Source organism: Portunus trituberculatus, chromosome 44 (genome assembly GCF_017591435.1).
Source record: "Portunus trituberculatus isolate SZX2019 chromosome 44, ASM1759143v1, whole genome shotgun sequence".
Taxonomy (NCBI): domain Eukaryota; kingdom Metazoa; phylum Arthropoda; class Malacostraca; order Decapoda; family Portunidae; genus Portunus; species Portunus trituberculatus.
The window spans coordinates 1,225,001-1,241,233 of NC_059298.1; the positions used below are offsets into that span (position 1 = coordinate 1,225,001).

Genomic DNA, 16,233 nt, shown 5'->3' on the forward strand with positions numbered 1-16,233 from the left:
ACGATGTAATTACTTTTCCACATTTTTTCGTTATTATTGAATGTAGCAAGATTTTTTTTCCCCTTTTACTCCGAAAACTGATTCGACTGTTTTGAACAGGATGTAGAAGAAGCCATTATGATTTTCCAACGGGTTTCTGTTTGTAGTGGTTTGACAACTATTTTTTTGTGTAATTAGTGGGAAAAAAAAATAAGAATAAACAGCCATGGGAATCAAACTAAACTCTATGGCTTTTAAAAATTAGCCAGAGGAAAGAACAACGCATTTGAGAGTACGAGACAGTCAGCATAAATCATCACAATCCGTATTTCTTATTCAGCTGCTCATCTAGTCCGGAAACGGCGAACCGGGGAACGCTGGTGTTGCATAAGACGGCAGACATCCCAGCCACATAAAATGGTCACGTAGAGGCATAAAAATAAAGGCCAGGTTTCAGAGACACTTCCCGTTAATTACGTCGTCTCCCAAGGATTTCACTTACGGCACTGCGTCAATCTCACACAGACAAAGAAAACAAGTCACTCTATCTTCTTAAAAAAAAAAAAAAAAAAAAAAAAAAAACTAGTTAGTATATGGGAAACTTCGTGAAATCAGTCATTCCCATTCAGATCCCTCAGTTGTAGATAATGAGGGATATTGTCAGTATCAGGCAGATCTCGTGTATTCATTATCGCAAACATGTGTAGTGTTGTTTTCTGGGCAGAGCCGAGGAAGAAGATGCGAATGAGATATGATGAAACAAAACTTCACGTCCAGGAAAAGCCGCTAATAACAACAATTGAAAAGTTCCAAGATGAGCTGACGATGTTTGTGGCAGTGATAGCGACCTCTTGTCTTGTTAAGATGGAAGTAAGATGAAGCAAGTTTTCTTCCACCTCCTCTTCCGTTCGTGCGTGTGTCGTGTGCGGATGTGTGCATGTTTGTGTGTGTATGCGTTTTACAAACTACATTGAGTCGCAATTGTTTTGTCAACAGTCTGGCAGAGTGGTGACAAATCTCTTCGTCCTGCCATTCAGTAACATATGATCAATATACATGACGAAGGCGGCGTCATTTGATAAAATTTCCAGCATTTTATGCACCGTTCATCTTCGTGCTTATGAGACCTTGTATAGGAGAAAATTATGAGGTTAAAAACATTAATTTTGCATTGCAGCAACCTTCTTAACTTTCCTGCAGCAGAGGTGATGTTTCGCTACCTTGTATGTAAACTCCTACACTCATAGAGGTCTCTCCCTTTTATTCTAATCTTAAAGGATATTCGCTTGTCCTGGCTCTATACGCTGTCGCAGATTTGTTTCTTCATTCCGCGCCACACATGATGGGTTAAGAGGAATCGAAGCGACAGTATTTAGAGATCATTTCAACTTCCTGTCATGTAATTCCCTGCAGTCTGCGCCGTGGGTCCGGAGTTAAAGCTGTGCCATTACCATTTCCTCGACTTCGCTACCGCCACCGCCGCCAATACTTACATCAACGCCTCTGCAGATCATAGCTTCTCCTCCTCCTCCTCCTCCTCCTCCTCCTCCTCAGAAATGCATCTTACATAGTAGGAAGCAGGAGGCCTTTAGATTGTTTACTTAATCATATATTCAAGCTTCTCTGTACCGAGGGCTTGTCCAACACTGACTCTCTTCCTCCCTTAAATGATTATTGCCTCAAATTGGGAACGAGAGAGAGAGAGAGAGAGAGAGAGAGAGAGAGAGAGAGAGAGAGAGAGAGAGAGAGAGAGAGAGAGAGAGAGAGATTGACTGATGAAGTGACAGAGGGACAGAGACAAACAGGCAAAGAAAGAGTACGTGTTGACATATAATAGTTCTTAGTCGTATCGTCTGAGTTATGGCAATAAAAACTTGAAGACGTGCTAACTTCAACTTTTTCTTCCTGCTCTTCTTCTCCGCGCGTGTGTGTGTGTGTGTGTGTGTGTGTGTGTGTGTGCAGTTGTTTTTATAGTAGCGAAATTCCACCATTAAGAGCAAGAGCCGCACCACACGGAAGGAGTGATGGTGGTGGTAACAAAAGTAGTAAAGTGGCGGTGATGGTGGTGTATTCAGTAGCACTCTTATTTTTTATGTTTTTTGGTGGTCGACGTGGTTGTGCTCCACGCCTCCAGTTACTTCATAATCGCATAATTTTGCCTGGAGTCTCGTGTTTCCTTTTTAAACGCGGAGGGATGCATTAGGTGAACACAAGGAAGCACAAAGGAAGAACAAACAACAGGAGTAGATCTTTCGGTTCTGTAGAATTATGGAATCGAACCAGTGCATAACCCCTTCAGTACTGAGACTCATTTTTACCATGATGTTTGGGTATGATGAGACGTTTTTATTGGCATTAGAAAAGATCTATGGAGGTCAAAAGATTAATGGACAGAGTCTTTACTATTTTAATACTCACATACATTTCTGAAGCCATATGAAATTGCCAGATAGTTACCAGAATGAATTTGAAAACGTGGCACAGTACTGAAGAGAGAGAGAGAGAGAGAGAGAGAGAGAGAGAGAGAGAGAGAGAGAGAGAGATGTAAGGGCAGTTAATAGCAGAATGGGCAAATGTTGTACCTGTGTGAAGGAAGAAAGGCTCAAAGCGGATGCTGTAAGGAGAAGGAGAAATGAAGGGAGAAAAAAAGAAAAGAAAAACATACGAGGAAAAAAAAACAGCATATTGTTTCATGAGGCAAAACTCGATGTCTTTATGATCAGAGAAATGGGCCTTGATGAGTCGGAAATCAGGAAGAGATGGATGGAACAGACATTAGAAAAAAAAGAAATGGAAAATAGGAATGTGCTCAGGAAGAAAACGGTGACGGTAAAAAGAAAACGGAGACATAACATAAAAAGCAATGAGGTGGAAAAAGAAATTTGTGCACGAAGACAAAAGGAGGAGGAGGATAAAGGAGTTCTTATCCGGGAAGAATCACAGAGGAGGGTGGGAAGGAGAATGGAAGGAAAGGTGCAGTGAAAACTAAGGTGTGTGTGTGTGTGTGTGTGTGTGTGTGTGTGTGTGTGTGTGTGTGTGTGTGTGTGTGTGTGTAAGTATAATCCTGGTGTTTATGAGTCGTTGCATTTGTACACACACACACACACACACACACACACACACAGAGAGAGAGAGAGAGAGAGAGAGAGAGAGAGAGAGAGAGAGAGAGAGAGAGGGAGAGAGAAAGCCCAACCGTACGTAACTTTGATAATAACTCCTCTCGCCTCCTCGCCTCTTCATCATGATCACGCGTTGTCTCAGTGAGGGACGCCGCGTGTGCTGCCGTCCATTCCTCACATCTTCCCGGACTCACCTCCTCTGCCTCACATCGCATGAAACATCTTGGTAGCGGTACCATCTCTAGATATTCACGAGAGAGAGAGAGAGAGAGAGAGAGAGAGAGAGAGAGAGAGAGAGAGTCACGTCAATAGTTCCTCTTATCCTTCAAGGTCTCAGAAATCGAGTCGAGTGAATGTGGGAAGCGCACAGACAGGGACGAGGCCTGCGAGGATCGAGTCAATAAGGGAACGTTGTGTATTATTACCTGACGGACTGTATTCTCAAACGTTTCAGTGTGTATTGACCGTACATGTTCCACAGACTGTAGTGAAAATTACTCTTTGGGTTTTTTTTTTTTTAAGATTTATTCACGATTCCAGTGAGAGTTTTAAGAAGGATTCTGCTTCACTAATACTTAAAAACATCCATGAAAACCCAACTCATCATCTGTGTTACCTTTGAAAATAGTTACTGGGGGCATTTGAAAATACAACCCCAGAATTGTCAGTGTAACAGTGAGAGTGAGTTAACATTTTTACTTTAACACTCAAAGATAAGAGATATTGAGAGAATAAGAGGATTTTTTCTATTTTAGGCTAAAAAGAAAACTAGTAAAAAGAAAGTGATGTAAGAAAGGAATGTAAGAAGTTATGACTGTCAGTCTCACAGTAAGTTAAAAAGTAACTCGACATTGTGATCATATAGCATAGTTGTTAGCAGATATTAGTGATTCATTTCTTATTATTCCTTAAAGTTTTAAGCGTTCAATCTCTTGACGTATACGTAGTAATAGAGACAAATAGTATAACTATAATGATCGATGACCATTTTCATCGTCAAAGAGATTACATTCAGTGTCAGCACATAGAGAAGAGTGTACAGGCTTTCTTGATGGATGAGCCTCGTGCCCCTCCTGCAGTGATTACAAATCAACGCGTCACCCACACAAAGGCGGTCCAGTCAGGTGATGTGGCAGGAACTTACCCTATCAGTCACCAAGCTGTGTGAATGAGGAGGCGACGGAGAGGAAATGTGCTGATCCATTCACTTACTTCCAATAGCTTAATGGTGTGTGTGTGTGTGTGTGTGTGTGTGTGTGTGTGTGTGTGTGTGTGTGTGTGCGTGCGTGCGCGTGCGTGCGTGCGTGCGTGGGCGTGCGCGTACTTTTTGCTACTTTCTCATTGTTTTGCTAGCTGCGTTGCCATTTTATAATCGCCTCTTTCGGCAAAACGTGCAATGGAGTATTGATGAAAAAATAAAGAACGAAATAAGGATCGTAAAAATATTATCCCGAAAATAGATATTGATCGTAAAAGGATTTCAGGTCAATATTTTTAACTCAAAAATCTCCTAAGTGACAAGCCAAAGTAGTCTATTTATTGCCTTCCCACCACCCCACTCCTCCTCTTCCCTGTTGCCTCCCAGTATCCTGGCCCATCCTTGGCCAGGGTGCCGCAAGCTCGATGTCATGGTGAGCTTCTGTTGTCTTCCTCCTGGAGCGATTTTCTCCTTGTGTGCCCCGCCAGTTGCTATTTCCCGTTATATATTATGAGAAACTTCATTACAACAGTGTCGTTATAACGTGCATTCGGGTTATCGTGCCTTCGCCCGGTCGTGCTACTGCTTCCCTGGAGTATTTCAGGCGTCCAGGGCAGAGTGCCAATGAACGTGATGCCCTGTGTCAGGCCCACAGGGCGCCGACTGAGGCCATCACGCATGATGGCTCTGCAGATGGGGTGGTTCAGGAGTATATATGCTTACCTGCAAATGTAAAACGGCAGTTACTGACCATCTTTGGAACTTGTTAAGATATCTTTATACTCCTCTTTTCTGTTTTATTTGTCTTACTAAGTATCTGGAGAGCCACAAAAGCATTGTTTGTGAAAATGGAAACAAAGACGGTGAGGCTGCATGTTTTCCTACCTAAAGCGTTTTCTCGGATTTAGTGCGAGACAAAATTTGTTAAGTGTCGGAATTTACTGCCAAAAAGACCACTAGTTTTGACGATAAGGAGAATGTTATGGAAACACACACCCGTCCATCAGTGTGTTTATGTGCGTGGCACTGAGAAGAAGGCTCTGTGGCTCCCTCGACTCGAGTCTGCCGTCACTGAGCTTTCCAATGGTCGATCATACACGTGGCTTTACCGAGCAAGGTAAAAGCTTATTACGTCTGAAGTGCATTTCTTCAAAGAGATACCATTTAAACGTCGAGGTTATCTACGTTAAGAGAAATGATAATGGTAATATTGTTTTGACGAAGGCCATCCTCCCCATCCCGCCGGACCCTCCGTGAGCCCGGCGCTGTCACCTTCCCGGGATATTGACTCATAACTCTATATTGATGGTGAGGGTATAGTGCTGCTCGAAGCCCGGGGATAACGAGGGCGTTTTGTAGGGTGTGGAGGGGAGGAGGACGCTTTGTGAGGCGAAGGGAGAGAAAAATATGGGAAGAGATGCCATGGGGTGACGGGGAGATAGGCTGTGTTGTAGGGAGGGGGAAGGAAGGCCGTTAATAGAGTGCTGGGAGAACTGTCTACGAGAATGAATCGATATCAAGGCACGACATGTTTACTGAAAATAAGTAAAGGAGGGATTGGATAAGGTGGAAGATGGGGAAGAGAAGGAGCTTTCTTCTGAGGTTAAGAAAAAAAATAAATGATTCCTCAGTTGCCAGATTACGTGAGACGGTGTGTGGCGCAGTTAGGTGTGGTGAGGAGTAAAAAGAGCGGGGGCGCTGAGTGGTGGATTGAGGATACGATGAACTTGGTAGTGTTTCGTAATACTTATTGATGAACTTGGTAGTGTTTATTGATGAACTAGATAGTGCTTCGTAATTGGTGATTGTAGTGGTGGTAGTTGTGATATGTATTCGTTAACCATATAACTGCTAACTGCCTACTTATTACTGTACTTCAGTCACCTTGCTGACCAGTCTTACCTAAACCAGAATTAAACTACAATACATGCATATAAATAAGATTGCCTGCGCCACTAATGAGCGGAAGCTGAACAGCGCTTCCCATACACTCTTCAAGTGTGCCTACAGGCGCTATAGGCCTTACCGTAAAAAAAAAAAAAATGGAAAATTCTAGTAAATATTCCAGCACCTCCTTTGTTTCGCGTTGTGTCTTTCAAATGAATACCTAATACAAATGTGGACAAGATCATTTTATTAAACATAAAACAAAAAAGAAAGAAAGAAAAGAACCAGTAGCCGTCGAATGGTTAATGATTCGAATCCTTGCTCGAAATATATTGTTCCGGAAATGACTCCCCTCCGTCGTTCAGCTACTCACTCATCCCACGCCACACAGCCTTGCCTTTCTTCGCCGTAACTACACACAGTTCACAGAATAGAGATGCTGTACGGAGACTGCTCATGATGTTGTGGTGGTGTATAGCTGGTGCAGTTAATAGTGGTGATGAGGAGTAACGGCATATAATGATGGTAATGGTGATGCGAGTGAGATGATAATGGTGTTGGTGGAAATAGTGACGTGATTAGAGACGGTGGTGGTGGTGACGGTGATGAGAGTAATGATCGTGATGATAATGTCGTAGGTGGTGGTAGTGATGTGATTAACAAGTGTGGTGGTGGTACTGCTGCTGGTACTGTGAGGGCAGTGATGATGCTGTTATGTTGTTACTGTAAGCTGTGGCACTGTCCTAATGATGTCCCTCCAGCTCTCTTCGTTTCTGACTCCCCCTTCGCAGCTCTTCCACGCAGCTGACATGACGTGGAGAATGAAAATATAACCTAATCGTAACTTTAACCTGCCCTAACATTAGACAGTGCCGTTGTTTGTTGTGGCCTAAGTAGTAAGGATATTAATGGTTGTGCAAGTTTCCCGTAGGTTTAAGCAGTCTGTAAAGTACTGGTATTGCTGCATGTTGGAATACGTAGATACTATATGCTATTATCTTTATATAATCTGATCGTCACACAATTTCCCTGCAGCGCGAAACTTTAACATTCAACTGACTGGAGCAGAGTATTAGTCAGAGGGGTCAAACCAATTCCGCAGTTGTCTTGATGCGCCTCTTTAACCCCTTCAGTACTGGCACATAATTTTACCTCGAGATCTGTTTACCATTAGACCATTTTATTGACATTAGGAAGGGTGTACGGAGGTCAGAAGATTAATAACTACAGTCTTCACCATTTTAATCCCCCACTTAAGTTTCTGAAACTGTATAAGATCACCAAATAGTAATTAGAGTGAATATGGAAATGAGTCATGGTACTGAAGGTGTTAAAGATGTACGTACGTAGTTGACACCGTGGGAAGGAGGAAAACTGAAATAGGCTGACAATTCTGAAGTTAGCAAAAAAGAAAGGTGAATGTGTACAAGTAAAGTGAATTATGTTGGACTTTCTTGCTCTTTCAACAAACTATTTATAATTTTCTTTATCATAGCATTTATGTCTTTCTATGGCTTTACTTTTCGCGGTATGTGATTATTTTATTATCCGTGTCCCTGCTTATGTTTATCCGACTAGTCTGTCTTGATATCCTTTTTGTTTATTGTTTCTAAGTTACTATACAAGTCTCTCTCTCTCTCTCTCTCTCTCTCTCTCTCTCTCTCTCTCTCTCATATGTTGCCTTGTCCATGAAACCCTTTGGTTCGTTCTCATTCCTACGTTTTGTCACTGTTGTCCTTCATTTTTTTTTTTTTTTTTATTCCCGCTTTCTTTCGAGTAGCGTACATACTCAGGTAAAGAGAATATACTCTTTATCTTGGTTCATACTACACACACAATATAAGTATCTTCATTGATACTTGAGAGTGGCGCCAGAAATAAACGTCACCCCATCACTCATCCGCATCACCTAATAAGTTTTCCCTTTCTCTTTTTTTCACATCCTGTCATCCAGTCCCGAGTTCTTGAAGAAAATCGTGCACCCGGAACTGAAGGAATGGGGCAAGAAACTCAACGCCATGTGGAAGCAACTGGGACGCAAGATTTCCACAACAGTGAAGGACAATCCCGAAAAACACTCCCAGATCTACGTGCCCAATCCTGTCATTGTCCCTGGCGGCAGATTCAGGTGTGTGCTTGTGTTTGTGTCTGTCTGTGTCTGTGTCTGTGTGTCGTTTGTTTTCAGTTTAGTGAAGTCAGAGAGTAAACAAGAAACAGCACTACTCTGCTCTTCACTGACTGGGCGTGAGGAAAGAAATGAGCAATAAACTGCCTCACCCCTTAAACTTGAACTCCATCCTTAGGGAATTCTACTACTGGGACTCCTACTGGACCATCGAGGGCTTGCTGCTGTCAGGGATGAATCACACAGTGAAGGGCATGCTGGAGAACTTCTTGATGATGGTTAAAACCTACGGCATGGTACCCAATGGCGGCCGCATCTACTACACCCGCAGGAGCCAGCCACCTTACCTCATCCCCATGTTCAAGCTCTACATGGACCACCACTTTGACCAGGATTTCCTCAGGTCGGTGTGTGAAAGAGAGAGTGGGTGTGTATCCTGTAGTGCTGTAATTGTCAATGCGTGCATTGTGCACCATTGGAGGAATTATTTTTTGCAAGTGGGTGCAGTACATGGAGGGCATATTACATGGCCAGTGAATCAAGAGTGCACAGTAGGAAAAAGATATGAGATGATTAGAAAGGAAATTGTTATGTAAGAATTCAATTGAAATTAAGGTGTTTTATGTTTATTCACGTATCATATTAGTGTATTACACTCAGATGCAACGCGTTCCTCTCAGGCTTGAGATGTGGCATTTTGTTGTATTATTTATCTAGCATCTTTATAACAGTAGCTGTTAATTATTTAAAATTATTAATACTTCAATTTATTTTGTCCTAAAATTAAAGAAAAAATGAGATTTTCTTCCTCTATTTTAGTTGTAATTAAGTGCAAGGGTACGCAAATTTCTCGAAACCTCTCGGAAGGATCTGTGAACTTGGAAAAGGTTGGGAGCTATTATTTTACTAGACTGATTGTAGATATTTCATTACTTACTAATAATAATTCCTAATATCTCTCTCTCTCTCTCTCTCTCTCTCTCTCTCTCTCTCTCTCTCTCTCTCTCTCTCTGAAAATGAACCACCATACCTTTGCAGTAGATTCCTTTCCAAGAGGTTAGCTGGTCACCACATCACCTTACCTATTTTTGTCATCCTACAGGGAGAACATTGAAGTGCTGGAGAAGGAATTCCTATTCTGGCACAATGAGCGCCAAATAGAGATTCAGGATAGAAATGGGAGGCCTCACCTGGTGGCTCAGTATCGGGTGAACGTAAGCGATCCAAGACCAGAATCCTACAGGTAAATATCAAGTGATGCCTGATGTTATGTTCACTTAACATATTATTCTTCTTTTCACCTTTCCTTGCATTATTCTTATTGCTATGCAAGATTTACCCAGTACTCAAAAAAAGCTCATAAAAAATATATACCATACAAGTTGTGTGCAAAAAGTGGTGAAAGGAAAGATTTTTTATATACAGAAAAAAAGGAAGAGATGATGCAAAAAAGCAAATCCCAACAAGTGTGTGTGTGTGTGTGTGTGTGTGTGTGTGTGTGTGTGTGTGTGTGTGTGTGTGTGTAATTCACTGTTTGATCTGCTGCAGTCTCTGACGAGACAGCCAGACGTTACCCTACGGAACAAGCTCAGAGCTCATTATTTCCGATCTTCGGATAGGTCTGAGACCAGGCACACACCACACACTGGAACAACAAGGTCACAACTCCTCAATTTACATCCTGTACCTACTCACTGCTAGGTGAACAGGGGCTACACGTGAAAGGAGACACACCCAAATATCTCCACCTGGCCGGGAATCGAACCCCGGTCCTCTGGCTTGTGAAGCCAGTGCTCTAACCACTGAGCTACCGTGTGTGTGTGTGTGTGTGTGTGTGTGTTGACCTAGTTGTATTTACCAAGTTGTATTGTACAGGGTTCGAGCAGGCCTCAAAGTGTCCTGTCGCCATGTCTCCATTTATTTAATTTTTCCTTAAAGTTATGCACATTGTGCTGTAACAATTTCATTATTCAATGCATTCCACTTTTCCACCGTTCTCTGTGGAAAACTATTTTCCTTCACACATTGCTTCATCCTGATCTTTACATGTCCTCTTATTCTTCCATCTTCTTCTGTCACCACCACCACGTCTTCCTTGTCTATCTTTTCAATGCCATTGACTATTTTGTACATAGTTAATAGGTCCCCACGTTCTCTTCTATCTTGTAAGCTTGGTAGTCCCATTTCCTTCAGTCGTTCTTGATATATTAGGTCCTTTAATTGCAACACCATCTTTGTAGCAATCTTCTCTATCCTTTCCTATTTTCTTGTATCCTTTTTAGAGCTCGGGATCATACCACTGCTGCATATTTCAGCCTTGGACATATCATGTGTGTGATAATCTTTTTCATCATATCTTTGTCCATCTATTAAAAACCCACTCTTATATTAGTCAACATTTCATATGATAATCCAAATATCTTGCTTATGTGTTTTTTTTTTTTTTTTTGGGCTCAGATTTTCCTGTATAATCACACCCAGATCTTTATCATCTTTAATCTTCATTATTTGTTCCTCTCCCATCAAATAGTTCCATACCAGTCAAATAGTGTCTTTGTCTGTCTCTTTGTCTCTGTGTGTATTCATCTAGTTGTAATTCACCTAGTTGTAATTTTTACAGGGCCTGGGTATTATACTCGTGTGGCCCCGTCTCCATGTCTACACACATCCAACTTTCTTTTAAAACTATCCACACTCCTTGCTGACACCACCTCCTCACTCAAACTATTCCACACCTCCACACATCTCTGTGGGAAACTATATTTCTTCACATCTTTCAAGCATATTCCCTTGGCTATCTTTTTACTATGCGATCTCATAGTTCTATTTAAATATTCCTCTCTCAACATCATTTGCTCATTATCCACTTCATCCAAACTGCTCAACAGTTTATAAACCTGTATTAAATCTCCTCTTTCTCTTCTTTGTTCCAAGGTAAGCAAATTCATTTCTTTTAATCTCTCCTCATAGGTCATTTCTGCCAATTCCGGAACCATTTTTGTTGCCATTCTCTGCAATCTCTCCAACTTCCTTATATGCTTCTTTTTATAAGGGGACCAAACCACCCCAGCATATTCCAATCTTGGTCTAATTACAGTACTAATTAATTTCTTCATCATATCTTTATCCATATAATGAAAGGCTAATCCAATATTTCTATCAAATTATATATTTCTCCAAACATCTTGTCAATATGAGCCTCAAACTGCCCATGGTCTTGTATTATCACTCCCAAATCCTTTTCCTTTTCCACCTTTTTCAACACTACTCCTTCACCCATCTTATATGACCCTCTTGGCTGTCTTCCACTCTTCCCCATCTCCATTACATGACTTTTGCTCAGATTAAATTCCATCTCCCACCTCTTGCTCCACTCCCAAATCCTATCCAGATCTGCCTGTAAAATTTCACAATCTTCTTCACTCTTCACACACCTACACAATTTTGCATCATCCACAAACTAATTAATATAACTGTTTACTCCCTCTGGCATATCATTAATATAGACAAGGAAAAGTATTGGTGCCAGCACTGAACCTTGTGGGACTCCACTCTCCACCACCAACCAATCCGACTTTGCATCCCTTATTACCGTTCTCATCTCCTCCATCTCAAGTAGTTTTCCATCCACTTTAACACTTTTCCTTCAGTCCTCCATAAATCTCTAATTTCCATAGCAGTCTCATGTGAGGTACCTTGTCAAAAGCTTTTTTAAATCCAAATATACACAGTCCATCCATCCTCTCTCTCTTGTATTTTGTCAACCACTCTTGAATAAAAGCTCAGTAGATTTGTTACACATGACCTCCCTTTCCTAAAGCCAAATTGATGATCCGATAATAACTTATGATCCTCCAGGAACCGTATCCAATATTTCTTTATCACCCTCTCACAAATCTTACCGACCACACTTGTTAAAGACACAGGTCTATAGTTAAGAGGCTCTTCCTTACTGCCTCCCTTATAAATGGGCACCACTTCAGCTCTTTTCCACTCTACTGGTACTTCCCCTGTTTCTAATGAGCACCTTATAATATCATATAATGGATCTATCAATTCTTCTCTACATTCCTTCAATAATTTTCCTGAAACTTCATCTGGTCCCATCGCTTTATCATCTTTAAGTTCCTCCAACATTTTATATAACTCCTTTTTAGGTATCTTAATGTCATCCATGTGCACATTTCCTTCTACATTCTGAGGCTTTACAAACATTGTTTCTTTAGTAAATACTTGTTGAAACCTATTATTTAGCAATTCCGCTATATTCTTAGGGTCATCTACTATCCCTTGCTCTCCTTTTAATCTTTCAATGGACTCTCTCTTTTAAGTTTACCATTTATGAACCTGTAAAACAATTTTGGATGTTCCTTACTCTTGTCTACAATATCTTTTTCAAATTTTCTTTCTTCCTCCTCCTTACCCTCACATACTCATTTCTCGCCACTCTATAATTCTCCTTATTTAGTATATTCCTGTTCTTTTCCATCTTTTCCAAGCCACATCTCTTTTCTTTAGCCTTAACACAAGTTGCATTAAACCAATCCTTTCTTCCTTCCTCTCTCGGTTTATACTTTGGTACAAATTTCATAACTCCTTCTTTATAATATTTCATAAAAATCTCATATTTTTTTGCACTTCTCTGATTTGTAACATCTCCTCCCAATCTAATGTTCTGAAATAATTTTTCAAATTTTCTGTGTCCATCTTTCTATAATTCAATCTACCACTCCTGTATGTCTCATCTCTCCTTCGCTGTGTTATTGCCATCTGCATTTCCATAACCACATGATCACTCTTCCCAATGGACATTTATATTGTATATCTCCACATAGGTACACTTCTCGTGTTAACACCAAATCCAGTCTAGCCGGTTCATCATCTCCTCTATATCTAGTATTTTCTTCACCCTCTGTTCCATCATATTTTCCATCATTAGATTAAGAATCTCTCTCCCATGCTTCCTCTCCAACACCACTTACTAGATTTTCCCAATCCACTTCTTTACAATTAAAATCTCCTACTAGTATCACCTTTCTTTTTCCAGATAATACACTTTCCAAACTCTGTAAAGTATCCTTGATCATATTGTCGTATTCCTTAATGTCCAAGAATTTGTTTTAGGAGGTACATAGGTCACCATGATTATTAATTCTTTTCCATCACTTTTTAACCTTATGCTTATCACTTCTGCGTTGTTCTTCCCATACCAAACCTTATCCACATTTATCTCCTTCTTCGTCATAATCATAACTCCTCCTCCACCTTTACCCTCTCTATCCTTTCTCCATATATTATATTTATTATCCAAATTTACCTTTGTTTTTTCATGTAATTTTGTCTCAGTCAAACACACTATATCAGGCTTCTCCACCATCACATAGTCTTGCAATTCTAATCTACTTGACAGTATCCCATCTATATTAGTATACATTACGGTCCACCCACTGCTCCCTCTAGGGGTTCCTCTGCATTCCTTCTTTCCACATACCACTTTCTGACTCTCTCTCCTATAACTCTCCAAAAAAACTTTTCCTTTTCCTCTTCAGACCATTCATCATTTTTCCTTCTCGCCTCTTCCAACAATTCATTATATCTTCTCCTCTCTTCCTCATTTCTATTTTTTCTTACATACACCTCTTTACAACCTTCTACCTCTCTTAATTTTGATGTTCTATATAAAATGTCCTCCACAGTTTGTTGTGACTTCAGTACTACTTTAATCGGTCTCCTTACTCCCTCCTTATACGGACCCAGTCTATGGATCTCTTCCACTTCTTCTTGTAGGTCTTTTTTCATCATCATTTAGATTTTTTAACAGGTCTCTTACCGTTTTCAATTCTTCTTTAATTCTCTTAGGCTTATATGTTATATTTTGTTCTTTCATCCCAAATATTATCACACTCTTCTTCTTTTCTGCTATTTCTCTTATCAATGTTTCCTTGTTCTTCATAACATTAACCAATTCCTTAGACCTTTCTTTTTTGTCTTCATTCAACTGATCTTTAATTATTTCTTGTAATTCAACCATCTCAGCTTCCCTCAACTCAGTCCATTGTGTTTTCTTCAGTTCCCACTCTTTTAAACTTCTCACTTTGCTCACTGATCATTTCCTTAAAGTCATCTTTCTCCTTTACAACTTTCTCCATTTTCTCCTCCAACCGTCTCTTGTATTTTTCAACCTCCTCTCTCAAGTGTGCATTCTCATCCACCAATCATTTTTCATTTTCCTCCAATCTCCTGACTCTTTCCTTCAAAGCCTTGCAGAATTCTCTATCTTGCTCATCCTCACCCCTTTGAACTTTTAACTTCTTCACCAACTCCTCAAATTTCTTCTCTAACATTACCAATCTACCTTGCATTGTTGCCCCTGTTGATGATGGACTCATATTTTGAATGGCTACTTTTGGTTTTGCTCCTTGGGACTCATCGGCATATTTTGAATTTGGTGTGTGTGTGTGTGTGTGTGTGTGTGTGTGTGTGTGTGTGTGTGTGTGTGTGTGTGTGTGTGTGTGTGTGTGTGTGTGTCTGTATTTACCTAGTTGTAGTTTTACAGGGCCTGGGCTTTATGCTCGTGTGGTCCCGTCTCCATATCTACACTTATCCAATTTTTCTTTAAAACTATGTACACTCTTTGCTGACACCACTTCCTCACTCAAACTGTTCCAAGTCTCAACACATCTTTGTGGGAAACTATATTTTTTAACATCTCTCAGACATCGTCCCTTCCTTAGTTTCTTACTATGCGATCTTGTGCTTTTAAAGTCATATTCTTCTCTCAGGATCAGTTTCTCATTATCCACTTCATCCATTCCATTAATCAATTTATAAACTTGTATCAGATCCCCTCTCTCTCTTCTCTGCTCCATGGTTGGTAGATCCATAGCCTTTAGTCTCTCCTCATATGTCATCCCTTTGAATTCTGGAACCATTCTTGTAGCCATTTTTGTAGTCTCTAATTTTCTTATGTGTTTCTTTTTATGGGGAGTCCACACAACTCCTGCATATTCCAATCTAGGTCTTATTTTAGTACTTATCAATTTCTTCATCATTTCCTTGTCCATATAGTGAAATGCTATTCCAATATTCCTTAGCAAATTATACGTCTCTCTGAAAATTCTATCAATATGGCTTACTGGTTGATTATTTTCTTCCATCGTCACTCCCAAGTCCTTTTCCTTTTTTACTTTTTCTAGTTCTACTCCATGTGTGTGTGTGTAATATGAATGAATGAACACATTGACTGGAGATAAAATATGACTTCAGAGACCTGACATGAGTCGTAGTAAAGACCGTCCTTGTTATTTGATATATACATATACAGATTAGATTGTTGGTGTGGCCAGTCAGGGCAGCACATCACACCAGAACTGCAAGGACACCAAACTAAATTAATTGTAAAATACTGAAATAAAGGATGGATGCTAAATAATCGTTAACTTTTTCTCAGGGAGGATTACATGTTAGCACAAGATCTTGCGACTGAGGAAGAAAAGCAACGATTGTATGTGGAACTGAAGTCTGGTGCCGAGAGTGGCTGGGATTACTCTACCCGGTGGTTCGTCAACAATGAAACAAATAATGGTTAGTGGATTTTGCAGGTACAGACAGAAATCATCATCTCTGTTCTATGTTCAGAGGGATGATTTCAGTGACCTCAGCAGTCCTCAGCATCCATGGATGGGGAACTTGATACCGGCCTGACCAGTAAGGAACTTTACACTGCATGAGAAAACCTGTATTTGTGTTGCATGACATGTTGCATGAAGTAGTAACAGCAACTGTACATATGTGTTGTGCATGCAAGCCTTGTGTGGAGTGTAAAATTCTACACATTTTGACAGTTTGGATGTAGTGTAGACTACATACAAGCAATACAACTACCAAATAATCAGACAACCTACACATCTTATAGTACTTTATGC

At 40.4% G+C, this 16,233-nt stretch overlaps 1 protein-coding gene across 3 annotated transcripts in view; it reads left to right on the forward strand.

Annotated features, from left to right (window-relative positions):
* The window catches only part of LOC123518630 (trehalase-like), a 177,180-nt gene that overhangs the window by 146,589 nt on the left and 14,358 nt on the right, over positions 1-16,233 (forward strand). For all 3 annotated transcript variants that reach the window (XM_045279546.1, XM_045279545.1, XM_045279544.1), the window contains 4 exons: positions 8,138-8,311; positions 8,487-8,711; positions 9,411-9,551; positions 15,759-15,892. In XM_045279546.1, coding sequence (XP_045135481.1) covers positions 8,138-8,311; positions 8,487-8,711; positions 9,411-9,551; positions 15,759-15,892 — 674 coding nt within the window. The remainder of the gene's footprint in view (positions 1-8,137; positions 8,312-8,486; positions 8,712-9,410; positions 9,552-15,758; positions 15,893-16,233) is intronic.